The sequence below is a fragment of the Pseudorasbora parva genome, chromosome 9 (genome assembly GCF_024679245.1).
Source record: "Pseudorasbora parva isolate DD20220531a chromosome 9, ASM2467924v1, whole genome shotgun sequence".
In the NCBI taxonomy this organism is placed as follows: domain Eukaryota; kingdom Metazoa; phylum Chordata; class Actinopteri; order Cypriniformes; family Gobionidae; genus Pseudorasbora; species Pseudorasbora parva.
In genome coordinates, this window is record NC_090180.1 from 31,745,715 (window position 1) to 31,763,269 (window position 17,555).

Here is a 17,555-nt window from a genome sequence, read left to right on the forward strand (position 1 = left end):
AATTTAGGGTCTTAAAGCCCTGAAAATGGGGCTAGTGAGGCAATTCATACTGATACAAATGGCTATTTTAATATTTTTTATTATTATTTGCGTATTAAATGACATACTGACTGCATGATGTTTGCATGATTTTGTTGTCTGCATTAATTGTTTTCTGTGCACCTGCATGTGCAGGATTATGATACTGTTTTCACTTTATATGTATCTTATCATCTGCAGCTCAAGGGTGTTCTTGGTCCAGTCTGCTGCAAACACAGTGGGCCTTTTGGATCTTTTAGAGATAAATTTAGTGCGTAATGTTGCTGTTTGAGCATAAAAAAGCTCAGCAAAGCACAAAGTCCCTCCAGCGAGAGTACTTCTCTATTTCAGTGTCACTGTTTATGAACTTCCTGAAACGCCTCCCTTGTAAAGTGAGTTTTCTTCCTTCAATATTCCTCATTTAAATAACTCTAGCTAAGTTTGTTAGTAACTTTGCACTGCTCTGACCTCAGTATAAAACTGTAAACAAACATTTGTGCATATAAAACTGCACAAAAGAAGTGTTTTTTTTAAATGTAAGTTATTCTGCACTGAAAAAAAGGTGTGTTGGATTTACATGGTTCAATCATGTGCATCAGTTCCACATGATTCAATAAAGTTAAACAAACATAATTTGTACACACAACATCATGAATTATTAAAGTAATTTTTAAGTAACCCAAAACTATTTTAATATGGTTTTCTAACAACATGATGTGCATATGGGAAGGTTGAGACTCTGCCTCTTTCATCAAATCACAAGCTCATTTTGTTTCGTGTATATTTTAGTGGTCACTTGTCTGATTTATAAGACGCAACAAGCTAGCTTTCATTCAGTAAGCTAGCAATAGCACATAATGAACATGTCAAGTGTATAAAATGCTCTGTAATGACATGTGCTGTCTCAGTCCACAGCCTAAGCTAACCCAGAATAATTTAAATGGTTCAAATTATTCCAACATTATTAAACATTAAACACTATTAAACAATATAAAGTCTCCCCCTTATTTAATTTTGCCCAAAAAACACATAAAATAACACTTAAGTTCAACAATTTTACTCTTTTCTTCAAGTCACACGCAAAGCATGCTGGGAATTACCGTTTCAGCAAAAATCATGTTCGAGTACTTGATTGGTTCACATTAACCCCAAATAATGTAATCTAGTAGATTGCACATTTAAGATAATTACATTAATCGAAAGCAAAGAAATCACGTTTAGAAGAGACACACAGTTTTGTTGCGCAAATAATATGCCTTTTTTTTCAGTGTGTTTACTGTGTTTTCATTAATAATGCATCATGCAGTTTAAAATTTTAGGTTCATGGTCTGTTAACTTTGTGTTTATTGACAGTTGGCAGTCTGGCTTGTGTGTTTGGACCGCCTATCACAGTATGAAGTTTGTTGATATTATCAGCCTGATAAAGTGTCTAATTTTAGTAGCTCTGTTGCTGGCAGTAACTGCAGGTTTGAAAAACAAACTTTAAGCAGCCTAAGCCGGCTTGGGCAGTTTCAGAATTTGCATATTTCGTATTGCGGTCGTGGACTCTGTTTAGATATATGTAGTTACTTGGAAATGCCATTGCAATAGCCAGAGGGAACCTTACATTTGTGAAATAAAACACTGATTCCCAGCATACACAAAATAATGGGGCGAGGCCTGGTTGAGTTAGTTAGTAGTGTGTTGAAACCAGTGATGGTAACAGGTGTGACAAATGTCGCCACAAGAGAGGTGCGACTTGGGCCTGTGCGAACTCAGTGGGTTGCAATAGGAAGTAGAATGTAATAAACACAACTTTCACCAACATCTGATCGACAGGTTTGACCTTTTTCAGGTGTCACTTAAAATTCACTGATAAAAACTTTGAATACATTCTTGGTCTGGCACACGCTAATAAGAATCTACTCCATAATAATAATAATATCAATAATAACAAAAAAGAAATTAAATAGCCTAATTAAAGGATTAAAAGAAGCGATTGGTCTAATTGTAGTTATGAAGTAATCAGTTTCAACTAGTTCAAAATAATATTTTATGTTAACCTTTAAATGCGTGACTGTTTCGCCTATTATTATTACATATCCGGGTCTTTAGTGACCCGGATCTATATTTAACATGGATGGATCTCGTCACGATAATAAAAAACTCTTAGATTAACAATCACACTAACATCAAATAAAATAAAGCATTTCGTTGTCTTTTGTAGCTTGGAAGGCATCAGTCTGAGCAGATGTTTTATACCATCATCATTGTCCTCGTCAGAGCTCATTTCCCAGTACATTCGGTAACTGGCTCAACATGTCAAACATATTTTCATAAAACATCTTCAAAATCAATATTTTGAGCGCTGACAGCTTTTTCATAACATTCATGATCAAGTGACAGTGACACTAATATTTGATTGCGTCCAGTACTTGCTCTGCAGTAAATCGCTGAGCCATTTCAAGTTTTGTTAATGATTCTTCCTATTCTTTTGTTTTCTGCCTGCAGTAACTATGAGTGAAATGTTACTTCATCATTGTGTATCAGACATCGCCACCTTGTGGAATAAATGTGAATTGCACTTATTCCGTCATTAAAGATTCAATTATTGCTGTGCAGAAAAAAAAGATACTTATTTATACTCATACACACCTTGGGCCATTTGTGACCCTATACAATTTTTTACAAAAAAAGTATGGAAAAACAAGCATTCTTTTATATATATATAAACTCTTGTTAAGTTGTTATATTGTTTATAATGAATTGATTGAGGAATAATGAGAAGGTTGATTGCTAACTTTTAAAAATTGAATGAGGAGAAAGGTAGTGAATCACATCCCGGGTCACTAAAGGCCCATATGCATTTAATATGTCTACATATTCATTCATATTCGTAATCCAAATTTCATAAAAGGTTGAGTAGTTTTCAGCACAAGATAGTAGGTCACTGAACATTTATATTGTAAAACATTTGCATCTAATTAAATCTTTCCACAAACTCTCGCTGCATTGTGACAGCTAAGACCTTCTTTGATTTGATTGGCCATCTCGGTCATTTTGACATTGATGACAGCTGTCACACCACTGAGGAGAACAGTCTAAAAATTGCATCAGCCTGGAATTCTTTTAATAAAATTAAAAAATAATAATTATAATTTGCTGGGTTTTTTTTTTGTTTGTTTGATTATGCCTTGATTGAGAGATTTTATTTTATCGATGTTGGGTGGAAAAACAGTAATTAATGCTGAGTACTTGACCAATCACAACACACTGCTGCAGCCAACCAATCAGATCACATTATGCTTTTCGGAAGGCGGGCTTCATAGAGTCAGGAACTAAACAGAGCGTTTCTGACAGACTGGGAAGAGAGAACCTGTAACAATGGAGAAAATATGAGGGAAATATATTTATATATTATAATATTTTTATATTTTATAAAAAATTTATGAAAATAATATTTTTTTAAATTAAAACTACTTGCTACTACTTTGTAGAGTTAACTTGTGTATTAGAGGTTACCATAAAAATTAAGTACAAGTAACTTATTTTCAAAAGTTCAGCCAACTTTCATATAAGTTGGGGTTTGTTAGCAAAACACAACATAGTTATTTTAACTAGTTCTTTTAATTTCTGCTTGTTCACTAGAAGAATGTCTGGAAACTGATTGCTTTACATTTCCCAAGCAAGCTGATTCGAAAGACCGCCGCCAGTTTCTGTGTTTACTAGAAACACGCAAACGCAACTCTGGCCGTCATTATGTTAAGCCCCGCCCACCGACTCTATACACGATGTGATTGGCCCGACAAGAGTTTGGCGTTTACTTCTCAGTGAGAGTTGCTAGACGGCACTCGCTGCAGATTAGATTTGCTGCCGCTAGGGTGCGTCTAGATTTCTAGGCCAGGCAGAAGTATCAATATGCTCCAAAAATAGATTCGCATGAGGCGTTGCTATATGGGACGCTGATGTTAAAATGTGCAACTCATTCAAATTCTATTAAGAAAGTAGTCGGACATGATCTAAAACAGCCACTAAAATGAATGATCAAAAGAGGGAAAAACATAATCCTGCAAGCTTTTTAAATGATGACCACATTATGTTCTATTGTATTTTATTGTGGTAATTTTTTTGACTAGTTGTAAAATTTATAGATAATTTGATTTTAGGGAATAGAAAATTATGTTAGGTATATTAGGTGTAAATATATATTACACCTGTGGCATGTTGCAGGTGTTGATGGTTCCCAAATGTGTTGCTATTTTTCAAAACAAATGCTATAGATTAAAAAAAAAAAAAAGCCTGGATGGTAATGAGGAGCTGTCAATGGTCTTACTTTGTAAATAAACCATTACTGTAACAAATGCTATAACAATTACAAGACCTATATGTTAGTTTTAGACTGAGTCCAAGAAGAAAGAGCTTTAAAATATGGACCTTCTTGAATTATTAGGTAAACAATCCCACCCAAAACAAAGTCCTTTTGGTGAGCACCACCAGCACTTAATTTGTTTCTACTTCAAGCACTGGGGGAAATGATTCAGAGCACAAAAACAACATAAAGATTAAAACTTTCATTTTAAGATTTTTGCTAAACGCTGGTGAAAATTTTGACCATTAGTTACCTTTGTTATCATTCTATTCACCAAATATTATATTTTAGTGCATCTCAGTTGACTTTCCTTAAGTGACTTCTTCCCACTCTGAGGTGCTGTGAGGACAGTGCTGATGGAGACAAATTCCCATTGTCTGCATTGATTTTGGCCATTCACAAAAGACGTGACACAGAAGATCTAACTATTTATTTGTGGAACTCGCATAGCTTTAATACACTATTATACATTCTTAAAAATAAAGGCGAATTTTCCAAAAAAAACAAACAAACAAAAAAAAAAACGTTGCGCAATCAATTTTTTAGGTTAAATAAATTAAAGTTTACATTAGCAGAACTTGCAGATTTTTATTTTGTACTCATGCATTTTAATTGCTCTTAACTTCAAACATTTGAGTAAGCTAATTCATACATTTAAATTAAAATGATCAACTTAAACGTTTTTAGTGCACTGTAAAAAATTATTTAGAAAAAAAGTTACCTGGTTGCCTTAAAAATTTGAGTTCATTGAAATTGAAATTTTGAGTTAATACAATGAACATTTTTTTGAGATTCGTCAACCTTTATTAAAATATTATTAAAATATTTTTTTTAAGCATATTGGGTAATTGTGTGTGTTTTATTTCTGATGATGCAGTGAAACATGCCAAATAGTGCTATTTTCATGATTTATCAAATGTTTTATGTGGTTCAGATACAAAAATATTTTGAGTTTCTATTTATTAAACAAATTTCCTTCATTGTATCAACTCAAATTTTTAATTTCAATAAACTCAAAATTAAGGCAACCAGGTTACTTACTTTTTTAAGTTAAACCAACAAAAAACAACCAAAAAATGTTATAGTGTGGAAACTTGACCAGCTTTAACTAGCGAATTCAAACTAACATAGCAATACATTAAACATCTCACATATTAATCTTACACACACACACACACACACACACATATGTTGGTCTGTGGTTTACAGGGACTCTCCTAGGCGTAATGGATTTCATACTGTACAAACCGTATTTTCTTTCCCCTTACACTGCCCCTGCCCCTAAACCTACCCATCACAGGAAACATTCAGCATTTTTACTTTCTCAAAAAAACATCTTTTAGTATGTTTTTAAGGCCATTTGAATTATGAGGACATTTGATATGTCCTCGTAAACCACATTTATAGTGTAATACCAGTGTAATACCCATGTAGTTATACAAATTTGTGTCCTCATAAACCACATAAACAGGCTCACACACACACACACACACACACACACACACACACACACACACACACACACACACACACACACACACACACACACACACACACACACACACACACGTGTGTTTTTTAAATTTATTTTCTTTTTTTACCATTTACTCTAACATTTTAAGCATGAAAAGATCTCTATAGGGGCAGGGTGCGGGAGGAAGTTTCCCCTAGAACTCGGCGGGGGCACTGTGGTGTGATCGAAAAGGATGCTTTCACTTTCAATGGGGCAGGGGCTCAAGCAAAAGAAAAAGAAAAAGAAAGTTCTAAACACTCATGGAAGTTTGTTTGATTTAAAAAAATTTTTTTTTTAAATTTTAGTTGACTCTATTCAAGCCAATTAATTAATTTGATCATTATGATCATATATTAAATGTATTAAACTGTTATTTTAATTCAGCAAGTGCAATGCTATGCTAATACCAAAGCATTGTGTTACCAATTTACAAGGTGGTTAGAGCCACTGACCCTCATCAGCTGAGTAACACTAGTATCTAGCACACATCATATTAATATTTTATTAAGACCATACTAATAGTATACACAATAAAAAGGTAATATAACCATAAATGTTTTAAATGAGTTGTATCTTAGCATTATAGGGTTGCCTATACAGTGGGGCTAAAGTTTTTTAAAGGTTCTGTTTAGCAAAGTTTGTACTATTTTCTGTTTATTTTGATAAAAACAATAATTAGTCATTATTTGTTGTTTTTTATTTATTTAGTTATTATTCTATAAATATACTGTCTTTTATGTTCATATAAAATATAGGCTATGTAAAGTACAGAAACAAAAAAATTAAAAAGTACAGATTTTGAAAGCATTGAATGAGATAATTTAATAAAGCTTTAGAGTAGTAACAACTCAATATTTCATTAGGCTATATGATATGATTAATATCATATTTTTAAATATGATAGTTTCATTATAAATATGGTGATATCTATAAGTTGGACACCCAAATTGATGATATTACCGTCTGTTTATTATAATTTACCCTAAATATCATAGTTTTACATATTCTTACATTATTGAAAATATGTTGCTTTATTTTCTTTGAACAAAACATTTGTCTCAAAATATATTTAATAATTTTAGCGATTCCCATTTGCTACATAAATCTACATAATAATAATAATAAAAAAACATTAAATATTAGATCAAATTTGTGCAGGGTTAATTTAAGTATAATTATACACAACATAAACTGAATAGCACTAAAGCCCAACAGTTGTATTTACATGATTTTAAAAGGTTTGTTATTTATTAAGATATTCAATCCCTTATAGTGCCCCTTTTTTTGGTTCGGGCCACTGTCTCTGAAAATGTCTGTGCACGGCCCTGGTTTAATGCATTAAAGGTGTGTTTAATAAATATATTTATTAAACACCTTTAATAATTGTAACCTCAGTTATAATACATTTACATTTCTATAGAATTATAAAATATAGTATTATAACTGAGGTTACAATTATTATTGAGACCATGCATAATAAGACATACTTACTGCATTAAGAATACTTTTATAATGCAAAAGCTATAAAGCTAAAGCACCTTTTGTGGAATGGAAAGGTTATGGAAACACAGGCACCAATACAGAACCTTTTTTAATAAAAGTGAGTATTACAAATGCTCGTCTTTCCCTTAAAAAATATATTATTTTTAAACCTGAATCTGAACTAAATACCACACCTATTTCTGCTAAATGTCTTTATTCATACTGTAGCAGTGACTTGTCCTCCCACATACTTGCAAACCCTTCATTTCCAGTCATCCTTGGCCAAAAAGAAGTTATGAGTTGTGTGTGTGCGGCAATGTATAAGAAACAATAAACTATTTCTCTGAGTTATTATTATTATTATGGAGTAGTAAACACTTTCATAGTGTTTATTCATAAAGATGAAAACGGAACATATTGTGAATTTATTCAACAAATGAATTGTGATTGATTCTCCTAGCCTAGCCATATTCTATACTGGGAGAAATGTATTTAATTTTGATTCTATGGATATTAAACTGACGTTTTCAATTTGTGTAGGCTAGTTAGGCTACTTAGTTAGAAATACAATAGCCTATAGTAATCAGGACAGACTTATTCTTTGAGTTGGGGCTATGGAAGCTTGTTCCCACCACAGAATAAAAAAAGGGTATTGCGACATTTTATCTCACAATTCTGACTTGATGAACACACGATTTGCTGCCAACATATCAGAGCACAGACATGTAGAACCTCTTACAAAAGAGTAATTACACGGAATTTCCACATATTTAATGAAGATGATCTGATTCATTGAGCATAATGTTTTTATACGTCCTTACTGCCTGTCTGGACTGGGTGTCTGTCGTGCTCGCGCTCTCGCATACCCCGCATTCTTCAGCGCGCTGCTGAAGCTCCGCCCCCAGCTGACCGTTAAGTCCCACCGTCCGTGTCAAAGTTCTGAGAGTAACGGCAGGAGCGGTAGGCTACGTGCGGCGGACGGAATGGCGCAGCTCTACGGGATTTCACTTTTTATGGTGTTGCTGAGTCTAGCGGTGAGTGAAACGATTAAAAAGTCCTCAGTGTTCCTGTTGACATATGAGTTATAATCTTACATCTTCTGTCTAGTGTATCCTGAAAGTTTAATTTGGATTATTTTCTAAGCAGTCTTCAAACACTCTTTCAATCTGTTATCTTCACAACTCTCTCTCTCTCTCTCTCTCTCTCTCTCTCTCTCTCTCTCTCTCTCTCTCTCTCTCTCTCTCTCTCTCTCTCTGTGTGTTCTCTCTAGTGGTCATTCTTACACAGATGTGTGATATTCAGCGAGGGGATTATGATTTTCTTATTAATGAACTATGTGGCATGGGAAAGACATACCGAAGAAGAATGTTATACGTGATAGGCTATGTCACACTCATGTTGACGTTTTTTTTAATGGAAACAGAAATTATTGGTTAAACTATTTGCTAATTTCCAGAGGAAGAAAGCATAATCTTACTGAGGGTGGGAATCACAGAGTTTGAGGAAGTAAAAACAAAAGGTTGTCAGTCTTAAAATTATAGTTGCTTTTTCTTGCAGTTGGTGAACTTCCAACTTTGGTAGGCTACTTTATGATTTGTATTTTTTTTACACAGTTTGTTAATATTTTCACATTTCAGCCGTCCAAAACCATGTAGCCTATTGAAGTTTTTCCCCTCCCAAAAGTTAGTATACTTTGCTTTTCAAGCTGTAGGATTATTGACGAGTAAAGCCTATGAGTTAAAATATGTAATTTAGGAGTAGCATGGCAAATATCATCAGGAGCAGAATATTAGTGTGCATCATTTCTGTAATTCTGTCAGATTATGAAAAATTGTGAAAGTATTATGTAATTGCGTGTGTTTTGTTTTACTACTAAAAGGTTCTCCAGTGTGGTTTATTAATTTATTATTATTATTATTATTATTATTATTATTTAATCAGGGACAATACACATTAACAATACATAACATGTAAAAATGCACCAGAATTAGCCAACACTGGATAATTTTCATCCGTAGTCCCTTGGCAGGTTGATGTTTAGGACAAAACAAAACAAAATAAACAAAAATATAAATCTATAAATCATCACAATTTTGATTGAACAGTAACCATTTTTTAAGCTTTTTTGAGAAACCACAATGACCTGTTGTATGTTTTATTTCTTTTAACTCTGTTGGAAGTCTATTCCACTCACGTGTTCCTTTGAAAGCAAACGATGAGTCACCAAAAGTAGTTCTTCTCAATGGTACATTACAATCACCCCTTGTACCAGCTTGTGTACACCATCCTGTTATCTGACCAATATAATCCTTAAAAACAGGTGGATCATAACCATTTAAAATTTTAAAAACTAGTACTAAGTCAGCAATTTGTATCAAATGTTCGCAACTTAAAATGGAAAACGTAATACTAGCCTACAGTGGTGAAAACTATTTGGCTTTTTATCTAGGACCTTATGAGTTTATATATTCCATTTCAACCGGTTTAAGACAAGCCTTACATGTTTTTGTCCAGGTAGTCATACAGTACGTAATGTATGGAATAATCATCAAGTTCATTAATAAAACTGCTGGTTCTGTAGTCAAACTATTTCTTATAAATCTAAAATTTAGATTAAATGTTAAATTATATTTTTCTGTATTTACCATTTTTTCATGTTTTTTTTTAAAGAAAGCTGAGAGTCCATTATTATTCTTAGGTATTTAGATTCATGTATACCTCACGTTTCTGTCCCTGGAAAAATACTTCTGCTTTCAAATCAGCTGGCCTTTTTGTAAAAAACATACAAACAGTTTTCTTAACATAAAGATGTAACCATGATTTGGCCAGCCATTTTGAAACATAATTCATTGTATCAGTTATTTTCTGTGCAGCCTCTTGTTGATTGTTGTGTGTTACATACAAGACAACATGATAAGCATACATTTGACATACAACATCTGGAGGACAGACATGTGGTAAATCGTTTATATACGGTACTAAACAACAATGGACCTAAAATAGAACCTTGTGGAACTCCAACATTATAATCTGTATTCTGAGGTTGCATTTATAACCCTTACATATTGTTTTCATTTTTCTAAATATGATTTAAACCACATAATTGTCTCAGTTGAAAAGTCCAAATTTGATAATCTAGCAAGTAAAAGGCTATGATTTACAGTTTCAAAAGCTTTCTTAAAATCCCAAAACACAGCACCAACTACGCCTCCTTTATCCATATATGTGATAATTTGGGTAAAATAGACATGTTCTTTTGTTTGTAGATACTGAACACGGCAGCATCTGGAGGACAACAGAAGAAAATCAGACAGAAGAGAGAATGGATTGTCCCACCCCACAGACTGAAGGAAAATACGGATTATACGCAAAAGGAATACATTGCCAAAGTAAAATCTCTCCAGAACAAAAAAACCATAAGGCCTTTTCTAAATGTTTTGCTATGAATTATCATGAACTAGTATTAGGTTGAGTTTTTCTCTAGAGAGAAAAAACATACATGGTAGTGTTGTGTATGAGTGACTACTGACATTTTCATTTAACAGATGCTCTTTTTATTTTTTTATTTTTTTACCTGCATTAAAGAATGAAATTGATTTGATTTCAGATCCGTTCAGACGTGGAGACCACAGCAAAATTACGATATTCACTGAGTGGACCAGGCGCTGACGAGCCACCCATCAACCTGTTCACTGTTAATAGTGATAACGGCTGGGTCAAAATCAACGGATTGTTAGACAGAGAGGACACTCCCATTTATCACGTAAGCAGCACTTTCATCTTTCATGCACAACTATAAAGGTTTATTGCATGGGTGTCTGTCCTTTCCAGACTTATCTATGTTGTACTGGTTGAAAGTGTACTGATGACTCAGTATGAAAGATAGCAGCTAGCAGCAACATTTCACAGGAGAGCTTGAATGTCATGCATTCTGCCTAAATGACAACATTACTCATACTCAAATTAAGTTTAATAATAATAAATAATAATAGATTTTATTTATAATGCACTTTTCATTCCGAAGAATCTCAAAGTGCAACAAAGGGGGGGGGGGGGGGGGGGGAAATAACAACAAAAAATGAATAACAAGTAAAAATATAGAATACTACAAACAATCAACCAACACAGAAAACAGAACAGAAACAGAGCTGATGGTGAACAGAAACAGAGCTGATGGTGAACAGAAACAGAGCTGATGGTGAACAGAAACAGAGCTGATGGTGGACAGAAAACAGCTGATGGTGGACAGAAAACAGCTGATGGTGGAAGTCTCTGTTAGCTCCGCAGCACACTGTTAGCTCCGCAGCACACTGTGGTCCACTCCATGTTTCAGATTTCTCCCAGCGGCAGTGTCCCGATGACATCGCCGAGGCACGACAGCTGAAGACCAGATGATGGGTCTTCTTCATGATGATTCAAACGATGGGGATCGCTGCAGCACCATGCAGGAGGCAGAACATTCCTCCGGGCACTTCTGTGGACACACCGGGGCCGGCGCAGATGTCCAAGCCGCTCCACGGTCGCAATGCAGGACGGAACAACGGCGCAGCCGAGAAGCAGAACATCCCAACATCATGCCGGACGCCGACGACGAGAGCCCGGATGACGCTAGCCCGGTGCAAACTTCAGCCACCATGCAGCCCAAGCCCAAGGGAGACCACCAGTGAGCACCCGCGGCGAGAAACATCAAATGTCCTCCAAACCAGAAACCAACCGCAGCAATTCAAACGTAAACATTAGAGAAGCGGTTGAAAACGGCGAAACGACGAACAACGACCTCTCAGTGGCTGCCAGCAATCAGCAACAGTCCCAATTGTAGCTCTGACTGTTAGACTAGTCACAAACATAAGGAAATAAAATAAAATGTAAATCTAATAGTACATTAACATGATTTGTTGTGGGTGGAGAAGCGGCGAACAGACAACGCCAGCGTCCTCTCCCCCACGTTGCCTAGCAACCAAAAGTTTAAATGAATCAGAAGTTGCAATAGTCTTTTGGTAGCATTTTCGATTACAGCCCACAAAGTACTACGCAAGAGATACAAATTTACAGTGTCACTTTTGGTAATTATAGTGAAGTTATAAAATACGTACAGTCTAAGGGAACGATATGTAAAATTGGGAGAATAAAGGGAATCTCCCCCAGGTGACTGGATGCAGTATAGGTCATAAAGCCCGCCCCTTTCATGAAATTTAATGGGACTTAGACAAACTAAACAATCAAATTACACTTCAAATATATTTTTCCAAAGATGGTTTCTGAAAGTTTAGAATGTTTTTATCCCACTGATGTTAATTCAAGTGTTCGTTCTTTAAATAAGTTTGGTTTCAGTAAGTTATTGATAAAAACGTTAAAATTGAGAGCTGAGATTGACAGCTTCTCTGAGCGATGTCGTCACGGAGGCACTAACAAGAGGAGATTGGAGCTTTGCTACATTTGCATAACTTTTTATTTTACAAAAAGTTGTTGGTTATGTGTGTGTGGGCAGGACTTTGATATCGCGGCTCAACTTTGCGCGCAGTCTTGAGACCCAAGATGTCAGCGTTCCATATCTGAACGCTTGCAGTTTTTTTTTACAGTTGATGGAACTAGGAAAATTTAAAAATTATTTATACTGTAAGTATTTTGGAACTAAAGGAAACTTATTCTGATATTATGATAAGCAACAATCTTCATTTTTTAATAATAGTGTACCTTTTACCGTGTAGCTGTAGTCAGGCAATGAGAAGTCCAAGACATCCAAAACTAACGGGTTCATTTATTTACAAAGACTCAGAACAGAATATTCACGCTGGAGAACTGAAACTACATAATACACTTGATACTAACAAACATACATGCATACATACAAGAACCGACCAAGAGTGAGGGGAGTGAGTCCAAACATAAAGGTGCGCTAATGATGAGGACCAGGCGCTGGGAATCCGGGGAGAGCGGGAGAGAAGATGAGGAAGTGAGTTCAGGTGTGAGACAGGGAGGATCTTGGGAAATGGAGTCCGGGACCGGGAGTGACTGTGACAGTACCAATACATAAAGGCTTTTTAAAAAAATATTATTATGGCGTACGTAGCAGTGCATTTATACAGTATTTGTATTTATTTTTTGCTAGCAAAAGTGCAGCTGTTTTTGTTTGGGCTTCCGTGTTTCAAGGCAAGTATAACAATGTAAAAGGATCAGGAAGGAAGGAGGCGGAAACCGATGACTGTTCAGTGTACTTCACATAAATTACACAAACAACAAAATGAAAGTAAAAGCCACATAACCAAAAAATAACATAAATAGGCTAGTCCAGGCCTGGTCCTCTCGCCTCCTTTACTGTTTTCACTCCTTCTTTTATGCTTCCGGATCTCTTCTGGGATTGATACATATGGTGACCGACCGACAAATGAACAAATGAGGTCTTTTCCCAGCTTATTAATGTTCAAATACACTCTCTGAAAAAAGGTACAGTGGAGATACAATTTTGTTCCTTGGGGAACAAAACGTATAACTGTACCTTTAAAGGTACACAATTGGTCCATACGGTAAAATTATACCATTGTTTTCCTAAGTTCGGTCCTAGTGAGCCGCTGTCCTGCAGAGTTTGGTTCCAACCCTGAACGACATCTATAGAAGCTCTTATTAAAAATGAACTGAGGTTTAGATGTTAATGTTTTATTGAAAATGTTTGGTCACTATTATGGAGATCAGTGTTTCCTTTATGTGGCCAGTTTGACTCTTGGCTCTTTGTGTGAGTTTGTGGTTTGTGTTGTCAGTGTAAACAAAACAGATAATGTGTTCTAAACAAAATAAGCAAAAAACAAAATGTATCATGAAGAATAATGTTTGACTAAACTCATCACTGAATAAAATTATGAATAAATAATATTCACCTACAATACTTTCTTGCCAGAGATCAGACATTCTGATTTCTGATTTTTTAAAAACATTTTAAGAGGGCAAGTTAAGACACACACAGATATCAAGAATCAGCATAAGAATCTCAACAATGGTGACGTACTTAATGCTGCAATGCATTCTGGGAGCCATGAGTTTTATACTATGTTGGCTTAGAAGGGTTGGAGCTAAACTCTGCAGGACATCAACTCTCTAGGACTGAACTTACCTACCCCTGACTTAGAGCTACAAAAATGTATCCTTAAGGGTACCACCCCAGTGACTCCCACTTGTATCTTTTAAAAGGTACAATTTTGTACTCTTTTTTTTTTTTTTTTTTGACAGTGTACACACAAAAATAATGTTTCAGTGCCCATCTTGGTGAGTATTAACATATAAACGTATACAATTAAACGTGCCACTCTCTATGTTAATATTATTCAAATTACAAAAAGACAAACGATCACGTACTGCTCTTGACTGATTAACTTGTGTAACTTTAATGGATTAATCTATATTTATTGTATAATGAAGATTATCCAATGTTATTTTAAATTTGAAAACTTTTTTAATTCAGTTTCTTTCCTGAATACTGCTGTTAGACCTACCATTTTATATAAAAAATAAAGCAGTCTATTTCATTTGTATCTTTATTCTATTGTATTTATTTGTGCTATTGTTAGTAATTTGTTTATTTTTTTCTTATTTTATTACTGTTTCTTTTTAAATTCAATGTAACATTTAAAATCAAGCTTCCTTGTGCTGTTGTGTAAGCTATTGCAACAAATTTACCCCATTGTAAAAAATACATTAAGTTAGCAAATATTTGTGAGATAATTGTAATTGATCAACATTTTTGTATAAAAAATAAATAAATAAAAGCAAAACCTTAAGAGCTTTATCATATAAAGTGATATCTTTAGAAGACATTCAATAGATGGACAAAAAATAAATATTATACAAAATATCTATTTGACAGTATATTTAGTGTTTTTCCCCGTGATATCAAAAATGGTATCAAATATCCATACTTATCGCATCGAAGGGAACTTTTACAAAAATTACAGGGAACAACACTAGTACCCTGTAATTTTTAAAAAGCATTTATGTATTTGTAAACTATTATTACAAAAAGATATGCAGTGAAATTACTCAAATGGAAGAGTGTTTCCTATTATAACATTAGAATAATTACTCCTTAGTTCTAAAATACTTACAGTATAAATAATTGTTTTGTTTGTAACCCCTTTATTCCCCAAATGTTTCTGATTCAAGTTATTCTGAAATTTTGTTGGGCTTAGAAAATGTCACAAATGGTTGTTGTAATGATTGCACAAATACAAGGAATCAAACGAAAATAGTCTCCATTTAATAGCGCACGCTAACAAATGGAGTATAATTTAGAAAGGCGATGTGTTCGACTGTATGCAAACACTCATGTAATAAAAACCAAGGATACTTTGGGCTTAAGCCAACCCCTGATTTACACAGTTTACATGAACAGGATCATGACTTGGCGACAAATGACTTGCTTATCATAGTTTAAGGAGAGTGCAGCTAGCTAATGTGGAGGGATAGAGGGAGTTTGTGCCTGTGGATCAGAGTTCACACATTTACACCAAGCAGATAACAGCGTTTACTGAGAGGAGTTCGGAAATATAAACGAATTTCTTTAGAATTTCTACTGAAAGTACTGAATGGCTGATGATTAAAGCTTAGTTGGCAAATAGATGCTGAGAATATATCTAATTTCGCAACTTAACTTTCATCTCACCATAAACCAGTTTGAACATGTTGAAATGTTTGTTGATTTCCTGTCTTCCAGCTTCGAGGGGTGGCCAGATATCTGGATGGGCGTTATGCTGAGAAGGATATTGACTTAAGAATCGTGGTGGAGGATGAGAATGATAATGCTCCTGTGTTTAACTTCACAACTGGATCTGTTTATGAGCTGAGCAAAACAGGTATCGGGATCATTCATGATTAAAAAAAAATTGTGTTATACAGCTGATTTTTCTTAATTCATTACATTTTCACTGACAAAATGTCTGCAGTCAAGTGGGTTCAGAAAGAGCTTGGTTATCATATCTGCATCATTTAGTTTGCCAGCCATGAAAAAGGTCTTGATTAAATAAACACATGCAACCTGTGAATGACAAATGCACTTGGAAAAGTCAGTTAAAGACATTTTCCAGCTAAAAAAGTATGGGAAATTACAAAAATGTACTGGGTTTAAGGGGGGTTTACAGATTAGATTAATAGATTAACATTGTTGTGTATTATGTAAAACTTATAATGTAAATACAATTTCAAAATTCTTATTTTAAACAAACTATAAATAACGCAATTAACCAAGCAGAATTAAATATTGTAACGTGCTGCGCTAAGGATGAGCGGTATACCGATACTGGGAAAATACCAGTATATATTTTACTTTAAACAGTACGATATAATGATTTTGCTAAGTGCGGTATATGCTGCTGTTCCGAAGTTCACTGCTAGGTGGTCGTGCGCTAAAACTGACAGAAAACTACAAATGTGACAACATAGAGGAAGAAAATTCTTAAAGAATTTGAATTCCACTCAACACACCCAAAACTAATTTATAGAGAGAGGAATATAAGTGAAATTTGGAATTAACTTTGTTTATAAAACTGATGAAGGACCATCAAACCTTGCCAAGCATCTGTCACTTGCCCATCCTGACTGGTTGGGACATTAAGGGATGGATAATCTAATTTAGACATTTATTTTCTTTTAACACTAATCAACGCACATACATAAGATCGTATTGTTTAATTATTAAACTATATACTATTATTACATATGCCATAATGCATACGATTGCACTATTTACATTCACGAAGGACATAACAGACTGTGTTTATGTGAAAACTCACTAAAGATGGACATTTTGACATAATTTTGTGTGTATTTGACTTACTTTGGAACGCGCAAGCTGTCAACAAGCTGTGTGTGCGTTGTTAGTATGAGCACAAAGAAAGAGCTCTCAAACAGCTCCCACGACATGTATTACAAAATGCTGTAAAATCCCTTGCATGTTCAAGTGGCAAGGTTTGAAAAGACAAGGGCAAGCGATTTCCGCCAGCTTTCCTGAATTAAAAGTGAAAGTGTTGAATCGGAGTGCACAGATTGCTTTTATAGTGTAGGTGTGATGTCTTTTGAAGCAATTAATTTTTTGTGCTTGTTCAAAATGGCCAAGAGAAAGGTTCAGGCGCATCTTTTGATGTTCAGAAAGAAGAGAAAAGAAGGTATGATATTTATTTGATTAGTGTTAAGGAAGTTCCCCTGATGAAT

General features: G+C 34.6%; 1 protein-coding gene across 2 annotated transcripts in view; it reads left to right on the top strand.

Moving 5' to 3' along the window:
* Positions 1-17,555, top strand: part of dsg2l (desmoglein 2 like) — a 40,592-nt gene that overhangs the window by 3,352 nt on the left and 19,685 nt on the right. The window contains exons 1-4 of one of the 2 annotated variants that reach the window (XM_067452235.1): positions 8,301-8,395; positions 10,628-10,750; positions 10,969-11,124; positions 16,063-16,201. In XM_067452235.1, coding sequence (XP_067308336.1) covers positions 8,345-8,395; positions 10,628-10,750; positions 10,969-11,124; positions 16,063-16,201 — 469 coding nt within the window. In that variant the 5' untranslated portion in view covers positions 8,301-8,344. Of the gene's footprint in view, positions 1-8,300; positions 8,396-10,627; positions 10,751-10,968; positions 11,125-16,062; positions 16,202-17,555 lie in introns of those variants that run through there. The other variant, XM_067452236.1, reaches the window with a different exon arrangement.